Raw genomic sequence first — 23637 nt, 5'->3', positions numbered from 1 at the left:
CAAAAAACAGCGGCATTGCACCTCCTTTATTGTAGTATGTTTGTCATCAATAATTTTACGTAAACTACAGCTCAAACCACATCCCATCGTGGGAGAAGCAAGCTTTAATTTTATCCAGCTGTTGTGCTGAAGAGTTGCATGGAAGTGGCATGGCTTTTGTTTTTCCATGAAGACAGCGTATCTCATTTTCACTCTGTTCAGGTTCTATATTGATGTAATTCCATTTCTTTGAGTTACATTACCCTAGCTTTACACCAGAGTAAGTGAGATTAGGAAGAAATGCATTTGATGGGAATTAAAAAGAATTGTTTTTGAGAAAGTTGGTTTATTACACAAAATTTCAGTTGGTGTTCTGTTGCTGTGAAGTGTTCTTCCTCTTTTGTATTTCCATACAGTTCAACTGTAGGAATCGGTTCTCAAGAGCAGACATAATCACTAGTGCTCTAATGTCAGTAGTATGAAGAGTTAAATATCTTTACTAGAAGTAAATTGGTATTGAGAATGTTCCTCAAAGAGATTTTGATCAACTTGCTACATCAAAGGAAAAAAATTTTAATTGTACTTTGACAATGGAAAGAAAAGGTCTATGATATTTAATTCTGCTTTCTCCCTCCTTCCCTCTCCCTTCTTCCCCTCTGTTCCCTTTCTTTGGTTATAGGTGAATAAAAAATATAGATATGAGCAACAATTTCCCAAGAAAAAGAGGAAAACCAGCTGATGAATCCATTTCGATTTTGAACGTGACTAACCTGCCTCAGGAAAGACTGACGGTGTGCTGCTTGGGCTTCTGGTATGGAATCTGTGAAAGGACACTACGTATTTTGGGTCAGTCTTGAGACCTTGTCCTCAGTTCTGCAGTGGGACTCAAGTCTGCCCATGCTTGTCGCATTGCAGCATCAGCATTGCAAGTGGCAAGTCTCTAAATTCCTCAGTCTCTTGTTATTATTTATATATAAAATAAAATTCTAGTTAGACAAAATGGTCCTGGTTTTTTCCCTCCTGTTTCTTTAAACCCATGTATGTGACATTTGCACAATCTGTGAACGGTTCTCAAGATGCTGTTGACAATGCCTGTATTTTTTAGCAGTGAGGAAAAGCTTAAAGTAGCATGATGTTTTGGCTAACATTAGCTAATAGAATTACGAATGAGAACAATTACAATGACTCTTGTGTTTTGTCTGAGTCTCCCCCTCCTTCCTATACAAATCTTCTGCCTCATCAGTGCCAGCGGGAGGTATATAATGAAGCATCTGTGAGTTCCTGTCTAGTAGATGGATGGGAATGGAGCTGTTAATGTTTGTTCTTGTTTTTGCTTGAATGCACAGCTCAATGGGAACCAGAACGTTACAGTGGTGGGAACCAGCTATAGAATAACTTGGCTGTTTCCTTATTCCCAGCCAGGGGAGGGGAGGGAAAAGTGAAGCGAAGGGAAATACAAAAGGATTTCCAGCATTTTGAAATCTTTGCACAATAAGACCCTTTCATCATTTGTTGCCATTTCCATGAGTCTCTCTTCTGGGGCATGATGCTTCACAAGTTACTGTAATCCAAGTAGCTCGGAGCATTTAAAGCTGTGTTGGTGAGTCTTAAATGTTCCTAAATTAATCAGTGAATATAAGGAATGGGGGAAGGATGGAATTAAATGTGTGCTTGTACGATACACTAACTTTCTAAAAGGAACAGGGAAGAAAATACAGAGTAAATTGGATTCAAAATGCTTTTAAAAATTTTTATTACTTGGTTAGGTATTCCAGCTGAGCGTATTCCACAAACTTTTAGAGAAAAACAAACAGACCTTGGCAATGCGAATACCAGTCTGTGTGGGCATTATAAAATGGGCCAACTCTTTCTTAATTACAGGCATGAGGCATGTGGTTGCCTCAGGCAGAAAAACAGTATCTCCCAACATGTTCAGTGCGTGTTTTTATGATCGCTTTAGGCTGGTAAAGATGGATGTTGACTTAACAAAGAGAGCAGAGTTCTTGTGTGGGGTTTCAGGGGGTGTGTTTGTGTTCTTTACTTTAAATTGGCCAACATGGCTCAAACAGGCTTGGGAGGATCAAAGCAGTGTTTTTGTCAATAGTGAAAAGGAAACTTGGGACACATCGGTCACAGCTGTAACTGCTCTGTTACACCACTCCTGCAATATGAGCATAGATGCGTTTCTTCCCTTGAAGATAGCCCTTCCCTTATGCATTCTCATGTCCTAGAGAAAATTATTACCACTGAGTTAGGAATACAGATTTAGATGCCTGTATTTTTTTCAGTAATATTTGGCATATGCCACATTGGCATTTAAGAACATAATTGCTTGATAATTTATGTATTTTCACCCCTAGACTCCACCAAGATGTGCTTTCCTCATTCTCCTTTTTGATGCAGTTGTTAGCCATTCTGTTTCTTTTTGCTGCCTGGGAGAGCAAAGTGAACCTTTTCGTGTCCAGTCTGTTTCATTAGTTAATCCTCATCAAACACGACAGCTTTTAATCTTTAGTTTACATAGGTATGTGTGTGCATGTTTAAAAAATCCTGGGTTAAATAAGTATCGCTTGACTTAAATGCTTTTTACTTGATCACATCTTCATACTGCGTATTTACACTGCTCCTTAAAAACATCGCAAATGATAGACATCAAAACAGAATGCTTTTATCTAGCAGGAAATGACTGCGTCGAGCACCTGCAAACACACATGACGAGGAGATGGTTCCAAAATGTGAGCAACATAGCCTCCACTGAAATCCTTCCCTTATGTCCTCGGTTTGTTACAAGTACAGGAAATAAAAAAAAGTTTCATGCTGGTAAGAGCGCAAGAGATTATAAACATTCAACTGGCTTGGCACAGACTTTTCTAATGAGGAACAGGAGAGCAGTTGATCACTGTTCATGTATATGTGTACGTCTGTACACACACACAGATGCATGGAACTAATTTGTGCACGCATGTGTTATCTTTTGCCTGACTTTGCCTGTAGGTATTACAACAGAGGCTAAAACTGGTATATTCCCCATGCAAGTTTCATGTTAACGGTTTGGTCATCCTTCCCCTCGAAGACTTTTGGCTTGGTAACTGGAGTCCATGCATCTGGGGAAACAGTGTTCTCATCTCGGTATCCTCGGCCATAGTGGCCGTTAGCAGGTATGTTGGGGCCAGGTTGCAGTGCTCTCTCATAAAAACACGATCTTTAATCTCTGCAGAATGTGAAAATCGTAGAACTGGAGATATCAGGCTGGCCTATGCAGCCCTCAGTGCTGGGATGACAATTCCTGGAGGTAATATGTAAGTTGTCTGAGTAAAAGTGGACAGCATAGCCTCTCCTCTTGCTAGAAACAGCATCACCAACCTGGAATAATCCTGCTAGCCCAGGTAAATATGCACAATCTCGCAGCCTTCAAGAAAAACACAGTATTTTGCCACAAGCGTTCATTGCAAAAAATCTGGTTTAGACGCAATGCTCTAACAGCAGAAGGCCCCAGACACGGGCTTATTGGCAGAGGTTGTAACTGCAATGTTTTGGAGCATTCCTCCTTGCATCTGTCGCCTTCGAAGGCGTGCAATAAAGGGCAAGGTTGATATGGAGAGAATTGTATTTTTAAACCTAGAGAAAAGAATTCCCTGGGAGTTGAAGGAAGTTGCTCTGCTCTGTTTATTAGCCCTGGCAGAGAAATCTCAGTGCGAGCATATTTGCTTCAGAACAAATACGAGCTGCTGCGTGTGTTTCTTTTTCCCTTCTTTTTTCTTTTGTAAAGGTTATTTCCGTACCTTCCCATAAATCCCAAGCTCCTTGTAAAGCCGGTTTTATCATAATAAACTGCCATTGACAAAGAACGTTTTGGCTCCTCAGGCGTGCTGGGGAGGCCTGCGCAACTTCCCGCTGGACCTTCCTGGATGCAGCATCTCAAAGCAGGACCCGCTGTTGCACCTGCATGGCCTGGCAGCTGGCTAGGTCAGCCCCACTGCGGAGTGGTTTTGCCAGGTACAAAAGTTTCTTGTTTACAAGGAAAACGTTTGATAACAATATCTTAACTACAAAGCAGAAGTTGCCTTAGCAGAAAAAAGATGTTTCTAGTTGTGTAACAACCCCCTGTCCTCTTAAGTCTGGACCATTAGCTGATTTCTGATATTTTTTGACTTCTTAAATTAACCAGAGCTGACAGCTTTCTCAAGGTCTCCCTGGATGCAGTTGGTATATTGATGCGGTTGTGGTGGTGTCTCCCGTTTCGTGTCAGTGAAGTTCATTACTGGTCATCTCTGGTTAAAGACCAAAGTCTGATCTGGACTTTCATCTTGTCTTGAAGTTTGTGGATTCCACTGGAATGCTGCTCTCACAGCCACGTTTTCAAACTGGTGTTACTGGTAGCCATTGCATTGGTGTTGAAAGCTGGAGAAATCAAAGGTGGGCTCAGGGTGTCTCACAGCTGGTTACCAATCTTCTTCCTCTAAAAATAACTTTCTGCATGGGAAATGGAGCTACAATTCCTGCACCAGACTAAGCTGTCAGGCTCTCTTGACTCCTGGCCTTTTCTTTTGGGTGCTTTAAAGGTCTAAGTCTCCCAACTAACGTACAAAGCCAGACAGTCATGTGGGCAGCGTCCAGCTGTGGCCGGTAAGCTGGATGTGACGCTCCATCACCAGGCCCAGTTACATGATCTTGTTATTGGTAACCTTTGCTGGATCTTTGGGAGAGAGGAAGATCGATCCCGAGTGACTTGCTGCTGTGTGCCTGGGAAAAGAATAGGTGCGCAGCGTGCTCAGGCTCACGATCCCAGAGTCTTTGTGCCCACTGTGAAAACAGCAGTGGGAGCAATGGGACAGCTTGGTCCCGGAACTTCTCTTTTTGTTTGTGGTGTGAATATAAACCTGCACAAGGCTCAAGAATTTAATTCAATAGAGACTAAAGCTAAAGGATGTGCTTTACATGTAGTCTGAGTGTCCAGGACTTGTTCAGCAATACTAACCTGCCCCATGACTAACAAGATGGGTCACTTGCTACACGCTTTTTGGCAGCGAGGGCGGATGCTGTGTCGGGAAGGCTGTTGCTGCTGTCCTTTACCCCTTGGGTTCGTCAGTCCTTCTACCCGGGGAAGGTGGCCAGCAGCCCTGAGACCGCTGTGCCGACGAGCGCTGTGTGTGAGAACCTCGTCTTCCCGCCGGGGCTTGCTCAGCGTGCATTTTAAGGTAGCAGTGAGCTCAGCAACCGTATGCCAAGAGGTGAACCTTATTTCTTCCTTCCTTGGTTGTTACTGTGCAAAGGCCACAGGACTGTACCACCTCCCGTACCAAAATCTTTCAAAATCTGGTGTTCTGTGTCCTGCTGCATCCAAATCTTTCAAGTCTTAACCTGAAGTACCTTCCCTCAACTCCAGGGCGCAGCACCGGTGCCTTTGAAGAAGCAATCTGTTTCTTTGAACTGAAAATGAGCCACATCCAGCACTTGGCCAGGAGTGCTGAGGCACCCTGCGAGCCCGCTGTGCCCCCGCTCCGCAGGCACCCGGCTTGCAGGGCAGAGGAGGACAGAAGGAAGGACGGATGGACAGACAGATGGACGGACACCCTGAGCAGAGGTCTGCGGCGATGCTCCCTCTGTGCCAACTCATGGCTTTACCTCAGGGACGTGGACAAGCTCTCATTTTCCCAGCAATGGGGGGGACGCTGAAGCACGAAGCCAGAAGAGTCTTGGTGGCTAAGAGTCGTAGGCAGGCAGCTGTGGAGGCAGCTCTCGCCACCACGGTTTCAGCCCCTTTACTTTCTTTTTTTGTTGTTAAAAATTGTATAGAGAAACATGCAGAGTTAGTGTATCAATCCACAGTGGAAGAAAAGGGATTCTTCCCTTCCCCCCAGCCCCTGCCCTAGATTAAGTTCACTAACGTCCTCTCTGTAAATTTAGCGAGCTTCAGACTCACTTCCTTTTGTAAGGAGACCTGAAAGAGCCATTTCCTGATTCGTACAGCGCTCTTGTATGCACCCACTAAGTGCTCATTCACGCCGTGAATCATAAAGGTAACCTCCGTTCAAATGATACTTTGGCATTGGACAAAAAAAAAAAGAGCGTTGTTATTCAACACAGCACGCTGAAGTCATCTTTGCATTTATTGAGGAGCTGCACCAAGCATCGTTTACAAACTGCCCGAACTAAAACAGGGCTGGTAAAAGCACCAAAGCCAGCCCAAAGGAATATGTTTACCGTCGTGTGCCGGGCTTGACACGTTTTCCATATCCTGCCAGAGATGAGGAATGGCATCAGGAGCTGCGAGTGAGTCAGCCTCGGCCCCAGTGTGGTGCCAGGCACCGTGCTTACGCAGCAGCCTCGCCGGCGAGCCCAGGCAAGCTCGGGGTTCAGCGCAACCCTTCGTATGCTAAACTGAATGAATATGCTGGAGAAAACTCAGCTGCTGCCAGCAGCAAAGGATGTATTTTCCTCTCTGGGGTTCGGTGGGAGATCAGCGAGGCACAGTCTGTTGTGTTTCTGCCTCCTGTGCTCGCCTCCAGGTTCATCTGACAATAAAAAAGATGAGCTGTTACTGGCTGATGGAAGAAGGAAATGTGCATCTGTGCAGCTCTCCCCCTTCTCTGCCAAAAGAGAGAGTGAACCAATTCATACGTAATGTTGGAGTCCTCTGCCACTTAGCAGCTTTTGCACAGCATCCAACTGTACAAGGACGTGTCCCTGGGGCCAAAAAACCTTTGGCTGTACTTTTGCCTTGGTGGAGTAAGATCAGTATGATCTATCCTTGTACAAGAGAGCAAAACACACAGATGCTAAAATCAGCAACTGTGTTTTGACCAAGAAGAAAACAGTAAAGGGGAAGAAGTCTTTGCTTGTGGAAAAAAGAGGTAACAACATAAATGTGAGCGCATCCTCTTTTGCTACCACGACCCTTCACAAACTCTTTAAAAAGCCAGATATTTACCGGTTGCTTTTTAGCATTATAGTTTTCACGCTATTCTCCTATTTGTAAATGAGGTTAGCCTGCCAAGGAGACTCTCCTGTTTGAGGAATGTTAGAGGAGCAGTGGTGTAAAAACACCCTCAGCCCTGGGCTGTCCAGTGACTCACACCCAAAAGTGACGGAACTATGGGAGCAAAAAAACCCAAATGATTTTAGGTTCCTGGTGGGTGGGTGAGCTAAGGTGTAACACAGATGTGCAGAACTTGCTACACACCACAGGCCACAAGTCTCTGAGCTCAGAACGTGCTGTGCTCGGAGCTTGATTTTTGTCCTGGAAGGCTACAGGGTTAACTACCATGAATAAACTCATAGCCATCAATCCTAAGTAAACTGCTGTAAATAAAATCATAACCGTTAAGGAGTGGTAACTTTAATTAGTAATCCTGCGGGATTTCCTATATGTTTCTTTTTTTCCTTGCAGAGTGAAAGGCATGAGGGGAGCAGTTTTATTGGCGCACGAGTTCTCCCCTCTTCCCTTGCAGCTGAAAAACTGCTTTGCCAGTGGGAAGGCTGAGGAGCATTGTGTGAACCACCCGGCTCACCCGCCAGCCCCGGAGGGATGCTCCTGGAGCACGGGAGAGCTCAACACCATCCCTCCCAACTGGAAAAGAGGGACCCTTTCTGCCCACGTCTGCAGGAACTCAAGGCTGGGCTCCCTAGGCAGAAGATCCCGTAACGTTTCCATACTTGATCGTTGACTTAATTCTCTGCACCAACTTGGTTCCCCTCACCTTTCTCCTCTCACTGCGTTTGTGACCCCTCTCTCTGGTGGATTTTCCCGGCTTTGCCCGGAGCACCTCCCTGGCCCAGGGGTCCTGTTGAGGTCTTCCCAACATTTTTGTCTTGCCTCAGTAATTTTCTTGAGGAATTCCGACACCTCATTGCCCCTGCTTTCAAGGTTTCTCGTTTATGGATTCCTCAAGCTCCTTCTCATGTATGGTTACTGCTAGCAGCTTTTATCACCGATTTTGAGACAGTGTTTCCTTAAAACCTGGTCTATTTTGAGGTTAAATTACTATTTAAGTTAAATTACTATTTATTACTATGAGGTCAAAATTACTATTTTGAGAGCTGGAGAACAATAAGCTCACTCTCTTTTTTAATATAATTTATTTTAAATGTCAGGGGTTTGAGCCAGGTGAATTTGTGGTGGTGATAGCTGTGCTGGCCCCACGGCCCCATCTGACCCCGTACAGGGAGGGCCTTGGCTCTATGCCGACGCGTCCGGAGGAATCCTGGTGCCCCCGGAGCCGTTATTCCTAGACACGTGGTGCGTGGGGCCGTGGCACATCACCCAGTGCTGACGTGGGTGTGTGCAGGTTGTCTCCCCATGCTGGCACAGCAGCAGCCTCTTCTCCCTTATGGGAGAAACTGCAGATCTGGGCAGCTGTCCCTAAAAACCTGGCAAGGGCGGCTTTGCAGCGCTTTTGGCACCCTGCAGCCAAAACCATCTGAAAGGGTGTTACGGCATGCCTTGCATAAAAGGGGCGGGTTTGAAGGACATGAGTGTTTATTTACGGAGAGATTGGCATTGCATTTGTTTTTCTAATGTTCCCTTTCCTGCTCTTGTGAAGGCAGTTATGGGGGACAGCCGTCCCGACTGGCGGGACGTGGGGGTACCCTTGGGCAGGTGAGCTCCTCCGACCTGACCTTCCCTCTGTGCTGAGGGCAGGGACAATGGCAAAACCGGAGAAAAAAAGAAACATCAGAACAAGAGAGAGCTAGAGTGTGCGCTGTGATCAGAAAGGAGGCAGTGAAAGCATGCCAAGAAAGTACGGTAGATTTTTTTCCACGTGTGCTCTCCATTATTGAGTTTCTATCCCCACCGGTAAGGATTAGTTTCCTACCTTTCCCTTCTCCCTTTTCCTATTCCCAGCTCAGCAGTACAGTTGGAGGGGGGCCACACTCCTCCCCAGGTTAAAGCTTAAGGGATATTTTTGTGGGCGACTTCCAGCCATGTAAGAGGAAAACTTGTTGTTTTTCCAGGATGCACAAGGCTGGAGACAGGCAGGTACCCAACGACGCAGCCCTCCCAGCCCTGATTTCACTCAAGATGCTACAGTAGCCCCGTAAGTCTTGTTGGAATCACTTTTTCCTAATGTACCCTTGTAGTTGCAAAGGATCTTTACATTATTTATTTTGTGTTAGGGAGCTGCAGAGGCTGAGTGCGAATTTGTGTGCAGAGGAGAAACCCTGCCTACTAATAAATCTCCTAGTAGAGTTTTCTCCCCTTCTTAGGTGGGATTTTATTTTTTTTTCAACAGTATGTTCATAACAAATGTGAGAATTAGATTAGATCAGATCATTAGATTAGATTGAAAGGTAATGCTCAAATGCATATTTCATAATGAGTTTTCTTTTGATTGCGCTAGGTAATATATTCTTTAAACGTTTTGACGTTTAAACATTTTGACTTCAGGAAAAGGAAATTAACATGACATTTTAAAAAAATTCATAGAGAACAACTTACTTGTGGCAAGGCATACAGAAGAGCTGCTTGCTTCTCCTGGGATGGAGTTTTAGCCATTGATTTATTCATCTGATCTATTTAATTTGTCCTAAAAAAAAGAAAAAAAAAAAAAGGAAGAGACAAGCAAAATTGTGCTTTGAACAAAGAAGAAGCTATCTGGGCCTCTCCAAGCATGCCTGTGCAATTACAGTGCCCTCATTCTCTTTATAGATTAACAAAAGCCTAAGCCATCGATTATCATACTGAAAACAAAAGTAGACACCCTGAAGTAATATATCATATGATAATCCCAGTCCAGTGGTGGTTTTGGATTAATACATGTTATTAAAAGCTTTGCTGAAAAGTGCGCCAGATGTTTTTCTTGGTGCATGCTGCGTCTCGTAACCTTTTAGCAGCCGCAGCGGAGGCGAGGATTTCCTGCTGAGCGTCGAGTTACCTGGGCATTATTTACATTCAGATGAGTCAGTGAAATGAGGGGTTGTCGCAGGGTGGGAAAGGACGGATAAAACTGAGTGTTGCCGAGCCTCTGACTAAAAAGAAACTGGCAAGCGTCAGATGCCCAACCAGTGTTTTCGGGGCTGGTTCGCAGGACGCTGGTATTGCAGGCAGCGCTGGTGCGAATGCGTGGTGTCAGGCTGCGCCGAGGCCTCTCGCAAGGTGATGGCCCAAGGAAGGTGGTCCTGAGGCGATGCTGAGACCCCGCACGCCGCATGCCAGGGCAACACGGGTGGCCCAGGGGCTGGCGGCAGGTCCCCCTGCCCTTTTTCCAAAAGGAAAGGCAAGAAAAAAAGCCCAAATGGTGCCCAGCCACCCCCTGCCCTCCAGGAAAAGAGGGGAGATAGGCTTGCTGGAAGCAAACAGGATTGCACTGGAGATGTGGCTCAGCCGTTAGTCATCCCCGCCGCGGGGCTCAGCGGGATGTGGGCTCTCCTCCCATGCCAAAAAGCCCTGTAGCACATCCAGGGAGGCAGCTGGCAGGTACCGCCTGGGGCCTGGGCTCTTCCCGGGGCTCCTGGTCCTTGCTGCAGGGACCAGCTCCTCGTCCTGCTGGGACGTGGCTGGGGACACGCTGGGGCTGCCCGGTGGAGCATGTCTTTCTCGGCCGGGCAAAGGACACACAAAACACAGCACTTGGTTGCAATAGGCAGCAGTTCCCAAAAGAGAGGGTATAGTACGCACTTGTTACTGGTGGTTGTAAAAGTCTCTTATTAAATGCTCTCGCTAATAGTACAGTTGCTTGTCTCAAGAATAAAACACTTAGAATAAATTACTTTATACATAAACGCAGCGTTTAGTGTCTCCAACACACTTTCTGTAGTCTTCCTTGCAGAATGGAATGGAATAGGATAGAATGGAATAGAATAGAATAGAATAGAATAGAATAGCTCGGTTGGAGGGGACCTACAATGACCATCTAGTCCCACTGTCTGACCAATTTAGGGCTGACCAAAAGTTAAAGCACGTTATTAAGGGCTTTGTCCAAATGTCTCTTAATCACTGACAGGCTTGGGGCATCGACCACCTCCCCAGGAAACCTGTTCCAGTGTTTGACCACCCTCTCGGTAAAGAAATGCTTCCTCATGTCCAGTCTGAACCTCCCCTGGCGCAGCTTTGAACCGTTCCCTCGCATCCTATCACTGGATCCCAGAGAGAAGAGCTCAGCACCTCCGTCTCCACGTCCCCTCCTCAGGAAGCTGCAGAGAGCCACGAGGTCAAGTCCTTCTCTCAGCCTCCTTCTCTCCAAACTAGACAAGCCCAAAGTCCCCAGCCACTCCTCAGAGGACATGCCTTCCAGCCCTGTCACCAGCTCTGTCGCCTTCTTCTGGACGCATCCAGGGACCTTCATGTCCTTCTGAAATGGTGGGGCCCAGAACTGCACACACCGGCTGGCTGTGCTGTGTTTGATGCCCCCCAGGACGGGGTTTGCCCTCCGGGCCTGCCAGGGCACACGGCCGACTCGTACTGAGCCTGCTCTCGGCCAGCCCCCCCAAATTCCTTTCTGCAGGGCTGCTCGCCCGCTGCTCCTCTCCCCATTTATGCTTGTGCCCGGCGTTACTCCGTCCCAGGTGCAGAATCTGGCACTTCAGCTTGTTAAATTTCATCCCATTAATCATCGCCCAATGCTCCAACCTATCTAGATCCCTCTGCAAGGCATCTTGTCCCTTCAGAGAGTCAACCGCACCTCCCAGCTGGGTATTGTCAGCAAATTTGTTAATGGTGCATTCAACTCCTGCATCCAGATTGTTGATAAATATATTGAATAGAATTGAGCCTCGAGGAACACCGCTGGTGACCAGTCACCTGCCAGATGTAGCCCCATTCACCACAACACTTCGAGCTCAGCCCTTCAGCCAGTTCTTCACCCTGTGACCCTAAACCCGCTCATCCCACAGTTGGACATGGGCATTAGAAGTTCACCATTACTCCTTCCATGGAAAGAACACAAAAACGCATCATGACCAGCTGCAACTTATGCACTATTTATGCACATTATCACCCAGGTACTGTATTTGCTGGGAACAAAGTAAAATTCCTCTATATTTCTGTGGGAAAAGTCTTTTAACTATAGCTTTAATGGAGCAAAAGATGAACTCATGTACCTGTGCTCACTCGCACATTATACAAGTCGCACGTGACTACGAGGCCATGTGATTTAATAAACTACGTTGAAGGAAAGGGGATTTCCTCGATGGTGGCAGCTCTGCTGGGGTGTCCATGGCGGTCGTTGCCCAGTGTCGCAGTGAGGGCTGGTTCAAGATCAGCCCTGAACATCTTCGCGGCTCTACTCGCCCGGTCCCGGGGACGTGCCGGTCCTCTCCCCAAACGCGGCTGTGGCTGAGGCAGTGGCCGAGTTTGCAGGATTTTGGTAAAAGAGGCTCTCTGGAAAAACACATTTACGTTTCGTGCCAGCTGCGTTGCAGAAGGCTGGTTTTGGGAACGCCTGCTGTTTCACGGCAGGGCGCTGTATTTCTTCACTTACAAAACTCGGTGTATGTTTTACCCAGCGTGCTGGGAAGCAGCCTGTGAGACAGGGAGCCAAGTGTGTGTCCGTGGCCTCGTAACGCAGCCTTCGCGTACCACGTTCAAGTCCGAAAGTCTCTTCAGGCAAGACGCTTCCTTGGCTGAAGGAGAAGTGCGAGCTTCCCCTCCCTGTGAGGTAAAATGGCCGCCGAGGGGGCCCAGCAGCAGAGTGGGCCCACCACCGGCCTTCCCCTCGGCATGGCGGGGCCTCCCCGCCACCCAGTCAGGTCCCCAAATATCTGAGGAGAAAGGAACCGACGCCTGCTCCCCACGTCTTCCCGTGTTTACCTCAGCGGGTTTCTCCTCCGTCGTGCTCCCGCCACGGACCGCGGCAAGCCCACAGCTGTGACTCTGGCTTTCGCGTCCCCACAGGCGCTAAATCTCGTCCACCACGCTGCAGAAAAGCCGTCTCGGACGAACCCGGGCTCTTCCCAAATACCGTTTGCCGTGTCATGAGATCGCCGGGGCTCAGCCTCGCTGGAAAGGGACGTTGTTTTGGCTTCGACTCGGCGCCGTCGTGCATCCGCGTGGCGTGTCAGCAGGTGCCGAGCCTGCAGAAGATGTCCCCCGCGCTGCAGCCGGGCAGGTTTTGCCGTCTGCGGTAGCACCAGAGACGACGTTGCGAGGCTTTGACACTCGGAGTTGTCCGTGATCATTTCCCCAGGCTGCCGGCTCTCCCGTGGAGTACTCGGCGGGACCTTCAGCGCAGGGCGAGTGCTTGTCCACCAAAGGGTTGAGGGCTTCCACCTCCATCCTGCGCCCACAGAAGCTCCTCGGAAACACGTCCCCCAGCGCCTGTGACGGGTTCGGAGGGGGGATGCGGGCACTGTTTGGAGCTGCGACAAAGTAAGACCACCGTGGCCGAACTTAGAAAAGATCACGAAACAGAAGGACCAGCTACAAGTGCCACTGTCCCCATAACGCTGGGGCTATGAAGCGCGCGGGGCAGCCCAGCACAGCCCACGGCATACTTGTCTTTCCAACCCTTTTGTTGCAAGCCGCGCGTGGCTTTAGGCGGATTTATATTTGTTCTACGTCCTTTACACCTGATGCTTTGTATTTTAAATGAAAGGACCATCAAGTCTTGGATCCCAAAGGCTCAACGGCTTCTCTAAGAAGGAACGGGAGATAACGTCACGTCCTCCTCTACACCTCACGGAACCCTTCTTGCTTTTAGACCTGCATTAAGAGGACCTTTGGCTTTCACAGTCCCGTGCTTATTCTGGAAAATACCCCAGCTGAGAAACCAGACGTAAGTATGCGTAAGGGAAGCCCCAGCTGCCCAAACTGCGCTGGAGAGGCACGTGGCTATGGGTGCGTAGAGGCAAACCTGGTCCTGCCTGGGAGTGAAGCAGGGATGTCTGAGTACGTTGAACTGCAGGGGTGAAAAGTGCTTTGGCTTTTAACAGCAGAAAATACTAGCTTGCTGATGCCAAGCCCAAATGGCAAGAAAAGGAGCTCTGAGGCTCTGATTCCCCACAGGACTTCTGTAATCAAATTTCAGTCAACTCTTGGTGATGGCAAAGCCAGCATGGAAATGCAGGATCATTTTATTACTTCCCTGTGCTGAGAAGGTAGTCTCTATAAACCCTGAGTATTTGCTTATGAAAAGTTTATTTTTTCCTCTGGTATTCTTTAACCTTGTCCTCACTTCACCATCATTTGGACCAGCTGTACTTTGTAATGCGGTGGACTTTATCAGCCTTTTTTACAGTCTGCCAGCTTTCAGAGATATGTAGTTACATGACATGGGTGTGCTTCCTTGCTTGGCTAAGAACAGCATACACTGACTGCCACTATCCCTTGAATTTTCAGCTCGTTTTGTTTTTGTTTAAAACTGGATTAATATAGTGTTATTTCTTTGATGCTAGCGCTTGTTGCTGCCTCTATCTGCCCGTTCTGCCTGTTGTTCTTTAGCAACAAATAATTCCTGCTCCTACACCAGTGAATTCCATGCTTGCTAATCCACTGCGTTATGGCTAATGAGATCAAGCTGAGGTAAAAATAATCCAGAAATTATTAACGTATCCCAGGAATTCACCTCTGAGACTTCTGTTTTTGCAAAATAAGAGTCTTCTATTTTCTTCTGATTACATTTACCTGGAAAGAATGAAGCCTAAACCAGTTCCGTTGATGCCGTTGCCTCCGTGGGGCGCATAGCTTCCCGTGGCAGGCTACGTGGTCAGCCCCTGCACATGGCATCCCTTCATCGCTGCAGACCTCTCCTCCTGCTTCTTTTTTTCTATATGTTTTCTGCCCCAATGGCAAAGCTACAGCTCTGTACAGAGGTTAATTATCTCTAGGAGTGGTGAACAGAGATTTTGATCCTTTGTTCCACATTAGCTCTGAAAAAGAATAAAATAAAAAAAAAAAGACCCACGTGCCTGCAACTGTAGCTAAAACACATTCAGGCTGTGTGGTGGGAAATGTTCTTGTACATTTGTGTTAGCCCATGGTAGGAAGTTGACTGGGGAAAAAAAACCAAACCCAAAATTCTACCATATGAACTGATTGCAAAAGGCATGAGACTATAGACCCAAGCTACGAGTCCTTTTGTTTCCTCCTGTACAAGCTGTGCGGTGGTGTTTCTATGTCGGTGACTGAAATGTGAAAGTTCAGGGAGATTGTGAAGAGCCCAGGCTGAAGTTCGCTCATCATGAGAGCAATTAGAGGAAGACTGTTTAAAGGTACCTTTGCCGTGGTATCTGGGTGCCTAATTATAGTAACCAGCTTTGAAAAATCTCACCCTGCACATTTACTGGTGTGTTTTGAAAACACCACTGCAATATCCAGGTTACTTGGAAACACCGATGGGCTTTCATGTGGAAAGCTACTGTCTCTCTCACGCTTTTTTCCCCAGGTGGAGGAAGGTTTCTAGTAGGAATTTCAGGGGTTCATGTCCCTTCCCCACACGGTAGGCTCCTGGGAGGTGATTTGGAAGACATGAAGCCAGCTCAGCATACTGTACAGCAAACCTTCAGGGGGGACAGACACCTGGTTTTGTCTTCCCAAAGCATGGTCTTTTTAACCTGTTTTGGTGGAGAAGGGAAACAGAGCTCAAGAAAATGGAGATGCCTTTTCCCTTTGAGTGAACGTGACCAGCTCACACCTGCTGTGTGAATAATAGAAATACACAAAGTTCCAAATGCAAATAAACAAAACTATTTAACTTAGAGATGTTTCTGCAGGTGTTGGTTCTTCATCCTCCTGAGCTAATTATCCCCTGGGGCTTTTTATCTCTTGCTTTGGCTGCCAGTAAATCTGTGAAATGAAACCGAAACTGGTTTGAAGATGGAATTTCCCCCCCCTCCCTCCCTGTTTTCGGTAGAGGTGTGTACCTGTGCTTTATTCTGTTATCACCCATGGCGAGCGTTTCTGATCACAGAAAAATTCAGAGCGCAGTAGGGCGAGGCCTGAGGGACAGGAGAAGTGCACCGGGCTGTGCTCCTACCCCAGAGCCCACGTCCACCATCTTCAGCCTTCCACCCTCTCCTCCACCAGTTCCCTACAGGGACTGGTCTGGGCTCTAAAGCCCTTCACCAAGGTTGCACTTACCAAAAACCTGCTCGACAGCAAAAAAACTTAGCCAGGTCTTGTGGGGGAAAAAGGAAAAAAGTCGTGGGAGGGAGTCGCGTCTGCTTTGAGTTTGCTTTGAGTGAGATTAAACATTAGTGGCAGACACACTAGTCATGTGTTGTTTTGTTTCAGATAGCAGCTAATGCCTTTATTTAAATTGCAGCCACTTCTCTGAAACCCGAGTTCCAAAAAAAAGCACGTTTAAGCAATCCTGCCCAGGCAAGCAGAGCAACCGGGCAAAGCCGACTCTGTTATGTGAGGTGAATTATTTAAACCCAGGCAAACGGCTGCGTGCTGCAGGTTTCATCGGCGCTGGCGTCAGTCGGCGCGTGTGCGTGCACGGCTGCGTGTGCACGGCTGTGCGTGCATTCCTTCAGCTCAGCTTTGGTTTCCCCAAGGAAATAAACCGCCCGGTCAACTGAAAGAAAGGAAAGCATGAAGCACATTTCTGTGCTAGCCTCCAGCCCGGGGTAACGCTGCGCGGCGGTGAGTTACGCAGTGGTTTCCTGAGTCCCTGCTCAATACGTAGCTGGTGTTTTCCCTGCAGCTGCGTCAGCGAGACCTCCGCCTTCGGCTGGCCAGGCTCCAGGGTGGCAAGGCTCCCAAAACAAAACACCATGTGCAAGAATGCATTAAAGCACCTGCGTGTTCTTTGGGGGGGGAAAGTTTGCGCTGGCTTTCTGAATTACGTTGAGAGCAAAGGCTCTTTAAAAGAAGAGGGGAGGGGGAAGGGTTGTTTTTCTCACCTATGTTATGTTTTAACTCAAATGATGTAGACAAAAAAAAAAACCACAACCCTTCCATGCTGTCGCTATGGCTACGGCTCGGATCATTGTGCGGGAGCCTGCAAGCAGGAAAATGCCAAGCGGAGAGGGGGCGGCGAGCCCGGCGCTCCTTTTTCTTGGAGCCGGGTACAGTCCTCCGCCGTGTCCTCCAGCCACAAGTTTGTCCGAGGCCACCTTTCCCTCCCCACCTGATAGGAAAGTGGAAACGCTGCAATTGCAAAATCTTCTGCTGGCATGAGGAGAACTTCCTGGGTCATGAGCTCAAGAGCAAGAAGGATCTTTGCACCTCACCTCCGCGGAGATGCTATCAGCGCTGTCATAACACCCGCTCTCTAACTCTTCCCCAGAGGCTGGCACACTGCAGCGCAGAAATAGGGTAGCGCGGAAAGCTGACATACCTGCAGGCCCCACGCAAGCCCTGTGCCTGTGCTATGATGGATTCCCACTGGCATGATACCAGTGACCAGCTCAAAGCCTACTGGTATTGCTTAGCCCCCATCATACGCTCGCACTGCAGCTTGGCGGTGTGATCGTGATCCTGGAAACGAAGAAAGTCAAGCCAGGTGAGGTTTCTGCCGCACCTAAACCCACAGAAAATACTCTGCTGTACGTCTCGATTGTAGTCACAGAGTCACGTTGGTCCCCCAGTAGTTTGAGAAAAACTTATTGAGGGAATTTCCTGAGGCATGGCATTACCACATCACTCTGTTGGAGACTCTGTTACCATAACTGTGAGAGTATTTCCGCTAGTTTTAAAAACCCTGCCTCTTAGTAGGATCTCGGTGAAAGTCACATCTGAAAGGTTAGTCCTTGTCTTTACTTCCGTGAATGTTTAAAATTATCACAGTTGGCTAGAAAAAGGCTTCTCATTTAGCACTGCCTTGCTTGTTTTCTGTGACTCCCTGAGAATCTATTTATTTCAGCGGAATTTGTTTAGAGAATGGCATGGTGAACTGCATTGGCAGAAGAAGATGAACAAGATACGATAAACACTTCTAAATTGATTGAAAATTTGACTAAGCTGCTTACCTTCCTAATTATAATGCCTAATTAGTTAGCTTGTTCCAGTCAGTCATGCAGCTTTGATAGCCTTATTGTGCTCCAGAAGTCTGGGGCCTGAGATTTAAGCAGGTCTGTCCTAGATACCTAATGAACTGTTAATTTGAAAATAAAAACATTCTTAAACTGCTCCACTAGTAATCACCTTCTGGACTGATACACGGAGCCAAAAGCACCAGCTTAAAATAGCTTCAAACCAGCTTCCACGAGGACCGAGATGCACGAGTAGGTGACCGTAGCTCAGAGAGTTACCAGTGAAGTTACGGCAGCTACACCGGTGAGAAGCTACAACACCCTGACGCTCACTGAGAGCTGCTGGAGACCATCTCGTCCTTCCCAAACTGCCTCCAGAGATAGTTCCCGGGCTGGTTCATCGGGTGGGCTTACTCCCACCTCCTCCGGCCCACTGAATTGCAGAAGAGTACAGGCTCAGCAAGAGCGAGTAGGGAGGTTTGTAGCCTAGCATTTAATCCGCTGTCAAGCGATAAACAGAGATTTCTGTTCCTCTCAGGCAGGAGAGGGATTTGAGCCTGAGGCTCCTGCATATGGTCGAAGCTCTCACAGCTGAGGTGCTGCACAGACACAGGGAGTGTCTGGAAATGACTGTTTCTTATGCAGAACCCAATCTGCTAAATCAGGGTAATTTACATGACAGATTCTGGGCTCAGTCCAGCCTGTGTTTGTCCAGACAACCACTTGGACATATGCTACCTTCTGCTCTCTTCCAAGAGCTTCTGTATTTCTTATTGGCTTTCTCATTCCTGAGGCAACAGCTGACAACTGTATCTCACACCTGGGCAAGCTGGCACACCGCTGCCTACGCCTTAGTTAAAAACAAAAACAAAACAGAAACCAAGACCAGTTTCATGCTAAATGCCCTGCACAGCTTGCTGCTGGCGCTAGCCAGAGGGACATCTTATTCTTAAAATTAGTTTAACATTACTCACGGTGGAAGCAGTTGCTCCCCACTGCTCCCTAGGATGAGGAGACATCTTCCAGATGACACATGATACATGCAATGAACAAAATCTGTTTGAAAATTTGATTTAAACCAGTGCACGTTACAAGGCAGGTAAGCCTCTTCCCTTCCTTTGAAGTGAAAGCAGTGCTGGCCAAAATTGAAGCCTTTTATTGGAGGGTTACCACAAAGCAAGAGAGCAGTGTAAAACTTGCATGCATCCACTTTCACCATCAACTTACGAGAAGGGCAGACCCAGTATTGCAAATTTGATAAATTTGTTTCAAAGCTGATGAAAAAAATTGATGAGCAGCATTGTTTTCACTTACTGCTGTACATAGGCTTGGAACACAGAGGATCTGCTTTCCACTGCTTGATACAGCAGTTAATTTCAGGCAGCTCACCACTGCCACGCACTACACAGCACTGAGGCACGTGCAAAAATTCTGCACAGCATCTGAAATCACATACATAAACCCAGATTACCAGAAGCATTCAAGTTTGATGCTTTAAGAATCACGTAAGGGAGTTTTGTGGTTTGTAAAGATACTTTCTCCTACTCCTGACCAGTCAAACCTATTTTTGTGATTTAGTCTTTGAAACTACAGCTAGATGCACCTTCCCCCTCAAGGTTACACGCTCCTGACCAAGGTGCTCTGCAGTTAACTGAAAGTCCCAAGGAGGCAATGCCACAAGCTCTGGCTTTTCTGGAGCTGCTTTCCAGCGAGCAGAGACCTGTAGCCACATTTAGGGGCTCCAACTACACCAGTTGTAACTCGAATGTAGTGCACTTGCACAGAACGCTCGCTGGACAGGGTGCTCTGCACCACACAGCAAGTAGAGGTTGATCTCAAACCCCCCCCGAACACCCAGCTTCAGCACAACTGCTCAGAACCCTGTCACTGGGTCCTGCAGCCACACAAGTGCACCTCTGATCTCTCTGGGACTGTGGTAAAATCAGACTTCACTCCTGAAAATGTGTGGTTGAATGAGAGAGTCTTTTTATTAATTTGCATGTTATCTAACTGAAAACTGTATGTGAGAATTAAAGTCAAAACTGCTGCCATGAAGTGAAAACACTATTTATTTTTATAAAAGGCAATAATTAAAACAAACCCTACCAGTGTGTACATTGTACACATTTGAATGACACTTACAAGAATGAAGTTTCCATATACAAAGATTACAAGCCCACACTGGTAAAGGATGCACAAAAGCACATACACAACTTCAGAGATGCCTCAACTCCAGATCACAGTACCAATTACTCTATGACCACACCTGCATAGCATTTTCATTATTAGCATCCACACTACTTTATTCCACTACAAACTGTACACAGAAAGCAAGAAGGAGTTTATTCAGAGAGCATACATATTCGCAGAAAGAATTTATTTGCTGGAATAATCTCTCACTCTTCTGTTGCCATCTTCAAGAGATATTCTTTGTCAATTTTGAAGAGCCTCCACCCCTCCTCAGTGGACAGATCAGAGGCACCCCTTCTCTTATAGAACCTGATGGACGGTTCGTTCCACTCTGCAACAAGGAAGTGCATACTGCTGCAGCGGCACTTCACAGCAACCTGCAAAAGCGTGCAACGTGACATGTTTCAAACAACAGCCACAGATAAGCCTAGCGAGAACTGGCGAGACTACTCAGCAACTAACTGTGTATCACCAGAAGTCATCAAGTTCATTCTGTCAGCCACTTCGGTACTTGTCACTGTTTAACAGACTCTAGACAAGGTTTTAAGCTGTCTAGTGTCCCATGACCTCCTTTAATTTAACTCTGAGTAGTGCTGAAGGAGCAGCTCGCTCTCATGCAGTTAACAGAAGAGCAAGAATACTGCCTTGCCATGTGTCCTCAGTTCTGCTGGTTTAGACTTATCACTTGGACATACCTGACTCAAGTTCTTCAGAATTTCTGACCCAATGCCCAGTCCTAAAAAAAAAAAAAAAAAAGAAAAACAAACCACACAACAAAAAAATAAGTTTTAATTTTAAAGAAGCCCTGTAGGAAGCAACTCATCTAATTCTGTAATACATACCTCTATACTCTGCCATCACATAAAAATCTTCAAGATACAGCAGTTTTCCAATCCACGGATCGTAGGTGAAGTAATACATGGCAAAGCCCACAATGCAGTGTTCTGAAACAAAGGGTGTAACTTCAGCTAGTCTGAATTTAAAAGGCAAGAATATCAAGTCTTACATGCATATTTAAACATACAGATTCTCTTTCTGTGACATGCAGACATTTGCTACTAAGTTAGAATTAAGAATGAAGTTTGCAAGTAAGCACACAACTGAAAATACAGGTTCTGACAAACTTGTATCAACCCAACAGAATGAAGATTGCTCTTGCCATACCCTGAAATCCTCAAAAGCACTAGCACGGTAAGTGCTAACACAAGGCTTTTTTCTACAAACAAATGCATACCCTACCGATCTATCGGTATTTCCACTCTGGAATACAAGTAGAAACTTTACACAGCAGTTCACAGTCTAGATGATCGCCTCAACTCTGCTTCCTCAGCAACCAAAACAGTCTGTCAAACTCTAAAGAACACTGATCTTTCAATGTATATTCCTCAGTAACTACACTATGCGAGAAGGCATGCTCACAGGCCACCTTTACAGCAGCATTTCCAGCACCTCAACTTATGCTTCCACTGAGAGCATCATGCCGGTTTCTTTACCTTCAGCACCATAAAGTCAAGGTAAGTAAAGCTGCAGCTTCAATTATAATTCTGTGGCTCAGCAGGGAAGAGAAACCAACTCTTCCAACTGCAGCCCACTCAAACCTAAGCCTTGAGTATTTTAACTACATCTGCCACAACACTCTGCACATACTCTAAGAGAAGCGTGCAAACAAATTTCTGATCTACTGTGTCTTTGGTAAAGGTTTGGGAATAGCACTTGTCCCTGTAGACCTTACCTCATATTATGATCATCTACTTTATTGTGTAACGGATCTTTTAGTTACCTCCCCGCCCATCCATGTACACGGAAGGGCCATGTACATGGCGAAGCTAGAGACTGTAACCTGAAGATTGGGGACAAATTAAAGAAAAAAATGTGATTCAACAGGATTACATAAAGGTAAGTCAGGGTCAAACAAGAAAAGCCATTTAATTAACTGGAGTCAAGTACATTACGTTATACCTGATCTTCCCACGCCTCCAGGATTAGCAACTACTTCAGCAGAGCATCACTATATGTTACTGCATTTAACAGTTAACCTACTCCTCCTACCCCAACTCACTGGCAGAACCTTACGTATAATCGATAACATTAAGTATAAGATGCCTCTTGTATATTTAGCATCTAAAAACAAGTATCAGGAAGCCTCACCTTCAGACGACCACTGTTCTTTTGGCACTTCTGCAACCAGACAGTGGTAGAAAGGGTGCTCGCCAAAACCATCCTCAAGCAGTTCTAGAAAAGCAGAATAAATCGGCACCTGAGCTACAGACTCTGCCACTAGGCTACCAACCCGGCGAGCAGACGCCTCCCTTATACCTTTCTCAGTTAGCACCACTTGATCCTCCATGTCCTCGTACTTCGCTAGTTCCTGGAAGAGAAGGAGATGTGAGCGGACTCTCCCCGCTGCCGCTTCCCTATTGGCCGCTCCCCGCCCCCCCGCAGCCTTGCGCAAGAGCTTGTTTTTCCTCACACAGAAGGGCAAAAGTCCCCCCCCGCCTTCCCCTACCCCAGAAGGCTGCGGATCTGCCCCAAAACCCGGCCGCCCAGCACGGGGAGACCGTCGCCTGAGGAGACGACCGTCGCCTGAGGAGACGACCGTCGCCTGAGGAGACGACCGTCGCCTGAGGAGACGACCGTCGCCTGAGGAGACGACCGTCGCCTGAGGAGACGACCGTCGCCCTGAGGAGACGACCGTCGCCCTGAGGAGACGACCGTCGCCTGAGGAGACGACCGTCGCCTGAGGAGACCTCCGCCCCCCCCCCCCCCACCTTGATCAGTCGCAGCAGGTCGGGGCAGTCCTCAGGACGCGCGGCGCGGATGCTGAACGAGGCCATTTTCGACGGCGCTTCCCCCTGCGGCCCCCTCGGCTGACGAGTCCCCGATGTGTGAACAGGAGGAGCAACTGCTTCTTCATTCGTGTCCCGGGCGCGGCGGCCACCTGCGGTCAGTCAGGCTGCGAGCATGTCCCGCCGGCGTTGAGCAGATCGGCGACCCTCCTCCGACTCCCGCTCCCTCCCCGGCTCCAACTGTGCCGCCCGCCCACCCCGCCTTCCCTATTTATAGACGAGGGCGCTCCGCCTCTCCACGCACGCAAGCCAATGGGAACGCCTGTGCCGCTCGCCCTCAGCCAATGATCGCGCCCCTCGGCGCAGTCTTGCCTCAGCCCGCCAGCAACAGCTGGTGCGGGGTGGCTCGTGACTCGCCCCCCCCCCCTCCGCCGGCGCGCAGTGGCGCCCCCTAGCGGAGCCGGGCGGCGCTGCAGGGTGCCCGGGTCAGACACCCCCCCCCCCCCCCCCAACTCCCCGCTCCGCTTCTCCCTCAGCGGCCCGGGACGGACGGGATCCCCCCCCAGCCCCGCCCGGGGAACCCGTCCTGGCGTCCCTCGGGGCTACGGGCTTCTCCCGGCACCGGTTTCCAGGCTTCCACGAAAAGTGAGCCCGTCGTTGCCCCGGCGAGCGCGACTCCGCCTGACTCGGAGCTCCCCCCCCCCGCCATCTTAGGGGTCGTGGCGCAGGCTGGGCGCTGAGGGAGGAGGGCGGCTTTCAGCAGGGGGGGTGTGGAGAAACAAGCAAAAAAAGGGCTCTGTACTTGCTTGAAATACTAAGTAATGATCCC

The 23637-nt window shown here is 48.0% G+C and overlaps 3 protein-coding genes across 5 annotated transcripts in view; 2 read left to right on the top strand and 1 right to left on the bottom strand.

Annotated features, from left to right (window-relative positions):
• APOO (apolipoprotein O) overlaps positions 1 to 979 on the top strand; it is a 33907-nt gene extending 32928 nt beyond the window's left edge. For both annotated transcript variants that reach the window (XM_052794924.1, XM_052794925.1), the window contains exon 9: positions 659 to 979. The gene's annotated coding sequence lies outside the window, so the exon portion shown is untranslated. The remainder of the gene's footprint in view (positions 1 to 658) is intronic.
• Positions 704 to 12246, top strand: LOC128145174 (uncharacterized). The gene is made up of 9 exons (XM_052794923.1): positions 704 to 790; positions 2340 to 2503; positions 2656 to 2799; positions 2974 to 3137; positions 3844 to 3975; positions 7370 to 7620; positions 8523 to 8578; positions 8935 to 9017; positions 10923 to 12246. The coding sequence occupies exons 3-9, from the start codon at positions 2794 to 2796 to the stop codon at positions 11272 to 11274; spliced, it is 1044 nt and encodes a 347-aa protein (XP_052650883.1). The 5' UTR covers positions 704 to 790; positions 2340 to 2503; positions 2656 to 2793; the 3' UTR covers positions 11275 to 12246.
• Positions 12247 to 19883: 7637 nt separating this feature from the next.
• SAT1 (spermidine/spermine N1-acetyltransferase 1) lies at positions 19884 to 23068 on the bottom strand. 2 transcript variants are annotated; one of them, XM_052794911.1, is made up of 6 exons: positions 22791 to 23067; positions 22339 to 22390; positions 22171 to 22254; positions 20865 to 20966; positions 20718 to 20758; positions 19884 to 20399 (listed from the first exon to the last, which is right to left on the bottom strand). In XM_052794911.1, exons 1-6 carry the CDS (start codon positions 22854 to 22856, stop codon positions 20229 to 20231), a joined length of 516 nt encoding a protein of 171 aa, XP_052650871.1. In that variant the 5' UTR covers positions 22857 to 23067; the 3' UTR covers positions 19884 to 20228. The 2 variants fall into 2 exon arrangements, with proteins under 2 accessions (XP_052650871.1, XP_052650870.1); XM_052794910.1 differs by having other exon boundaries at positions 22171 to 22390; positions 22791 to 23068.
• Positions 23069 to 23637: the final 569 nt, after the last annotated feature.

The sequence above is a fragment of the Harpia harpyja genome, chromosome 8, assembly GCF_026419915.1.
Source record: "Harpia harpyja isolate bHarHar1 chromosome 8, bHarHar1 primary haplotype, whole genome shotgun sequence".
In the NCBI taxonomy this organism is placed as follows: domain Eukaryota; kingdom Metazoa; phylum Chordata; class Aves; order Accipitriformes; family Accipitridae; genus Harpia; species Harpia harpyja.
This window is presented reverse-complemented; position numbering and strand designations above follow the sequence as displayed.

What these genes read in the sequence shown, in the direction of transcription:
- SAT1 (XM_052794910.1), bottom strand. Translation starts at nt 22,856, where the DNA reads ATGGCCTCGTTCAGCATCCGCGCCGCGCGTCCTGAGGACTGCCCCGAC. An exon ending in ACCTGCTGCGACTGATCAAG is followed by an intron (nt 22,391 to 22,790) that starts GTGGGGGGGGGG and finishes CTTCTCTTCCAG; the next exon opens with GAACTAGCGAAGTACGAGGA. An exon ending in TTCTGAAGAACTTGAGTCAG is followed by an intron (nt 20,400 to 20,717) that starts GTATGTCCAAGT and finishes ACGCTTTTGCAG; the next exon opens with GTTGCTGTGAAGTGCCGCTG.
- LOC128145174 (XM_052794923.1), top strand. An exon ending in CTCCCTAGGCAGAAGATCCC is followed by an intron (nt 7,621 to 8,522) that starts GTAACGTTTCCA and finishes GCTCTTGTGAAG; the next exon opens with GCAGTTATGGGGGACAGCCG. An exon ending in GTGGGGGTACCCTTGGGCAG is followed by an intron (nt 8,579 to 8,934) that starts GTGAGCTCCTCC and finishes TTGTTTTTCCAG; the next exon opens with GATGCACAAGGCTGGAGACA.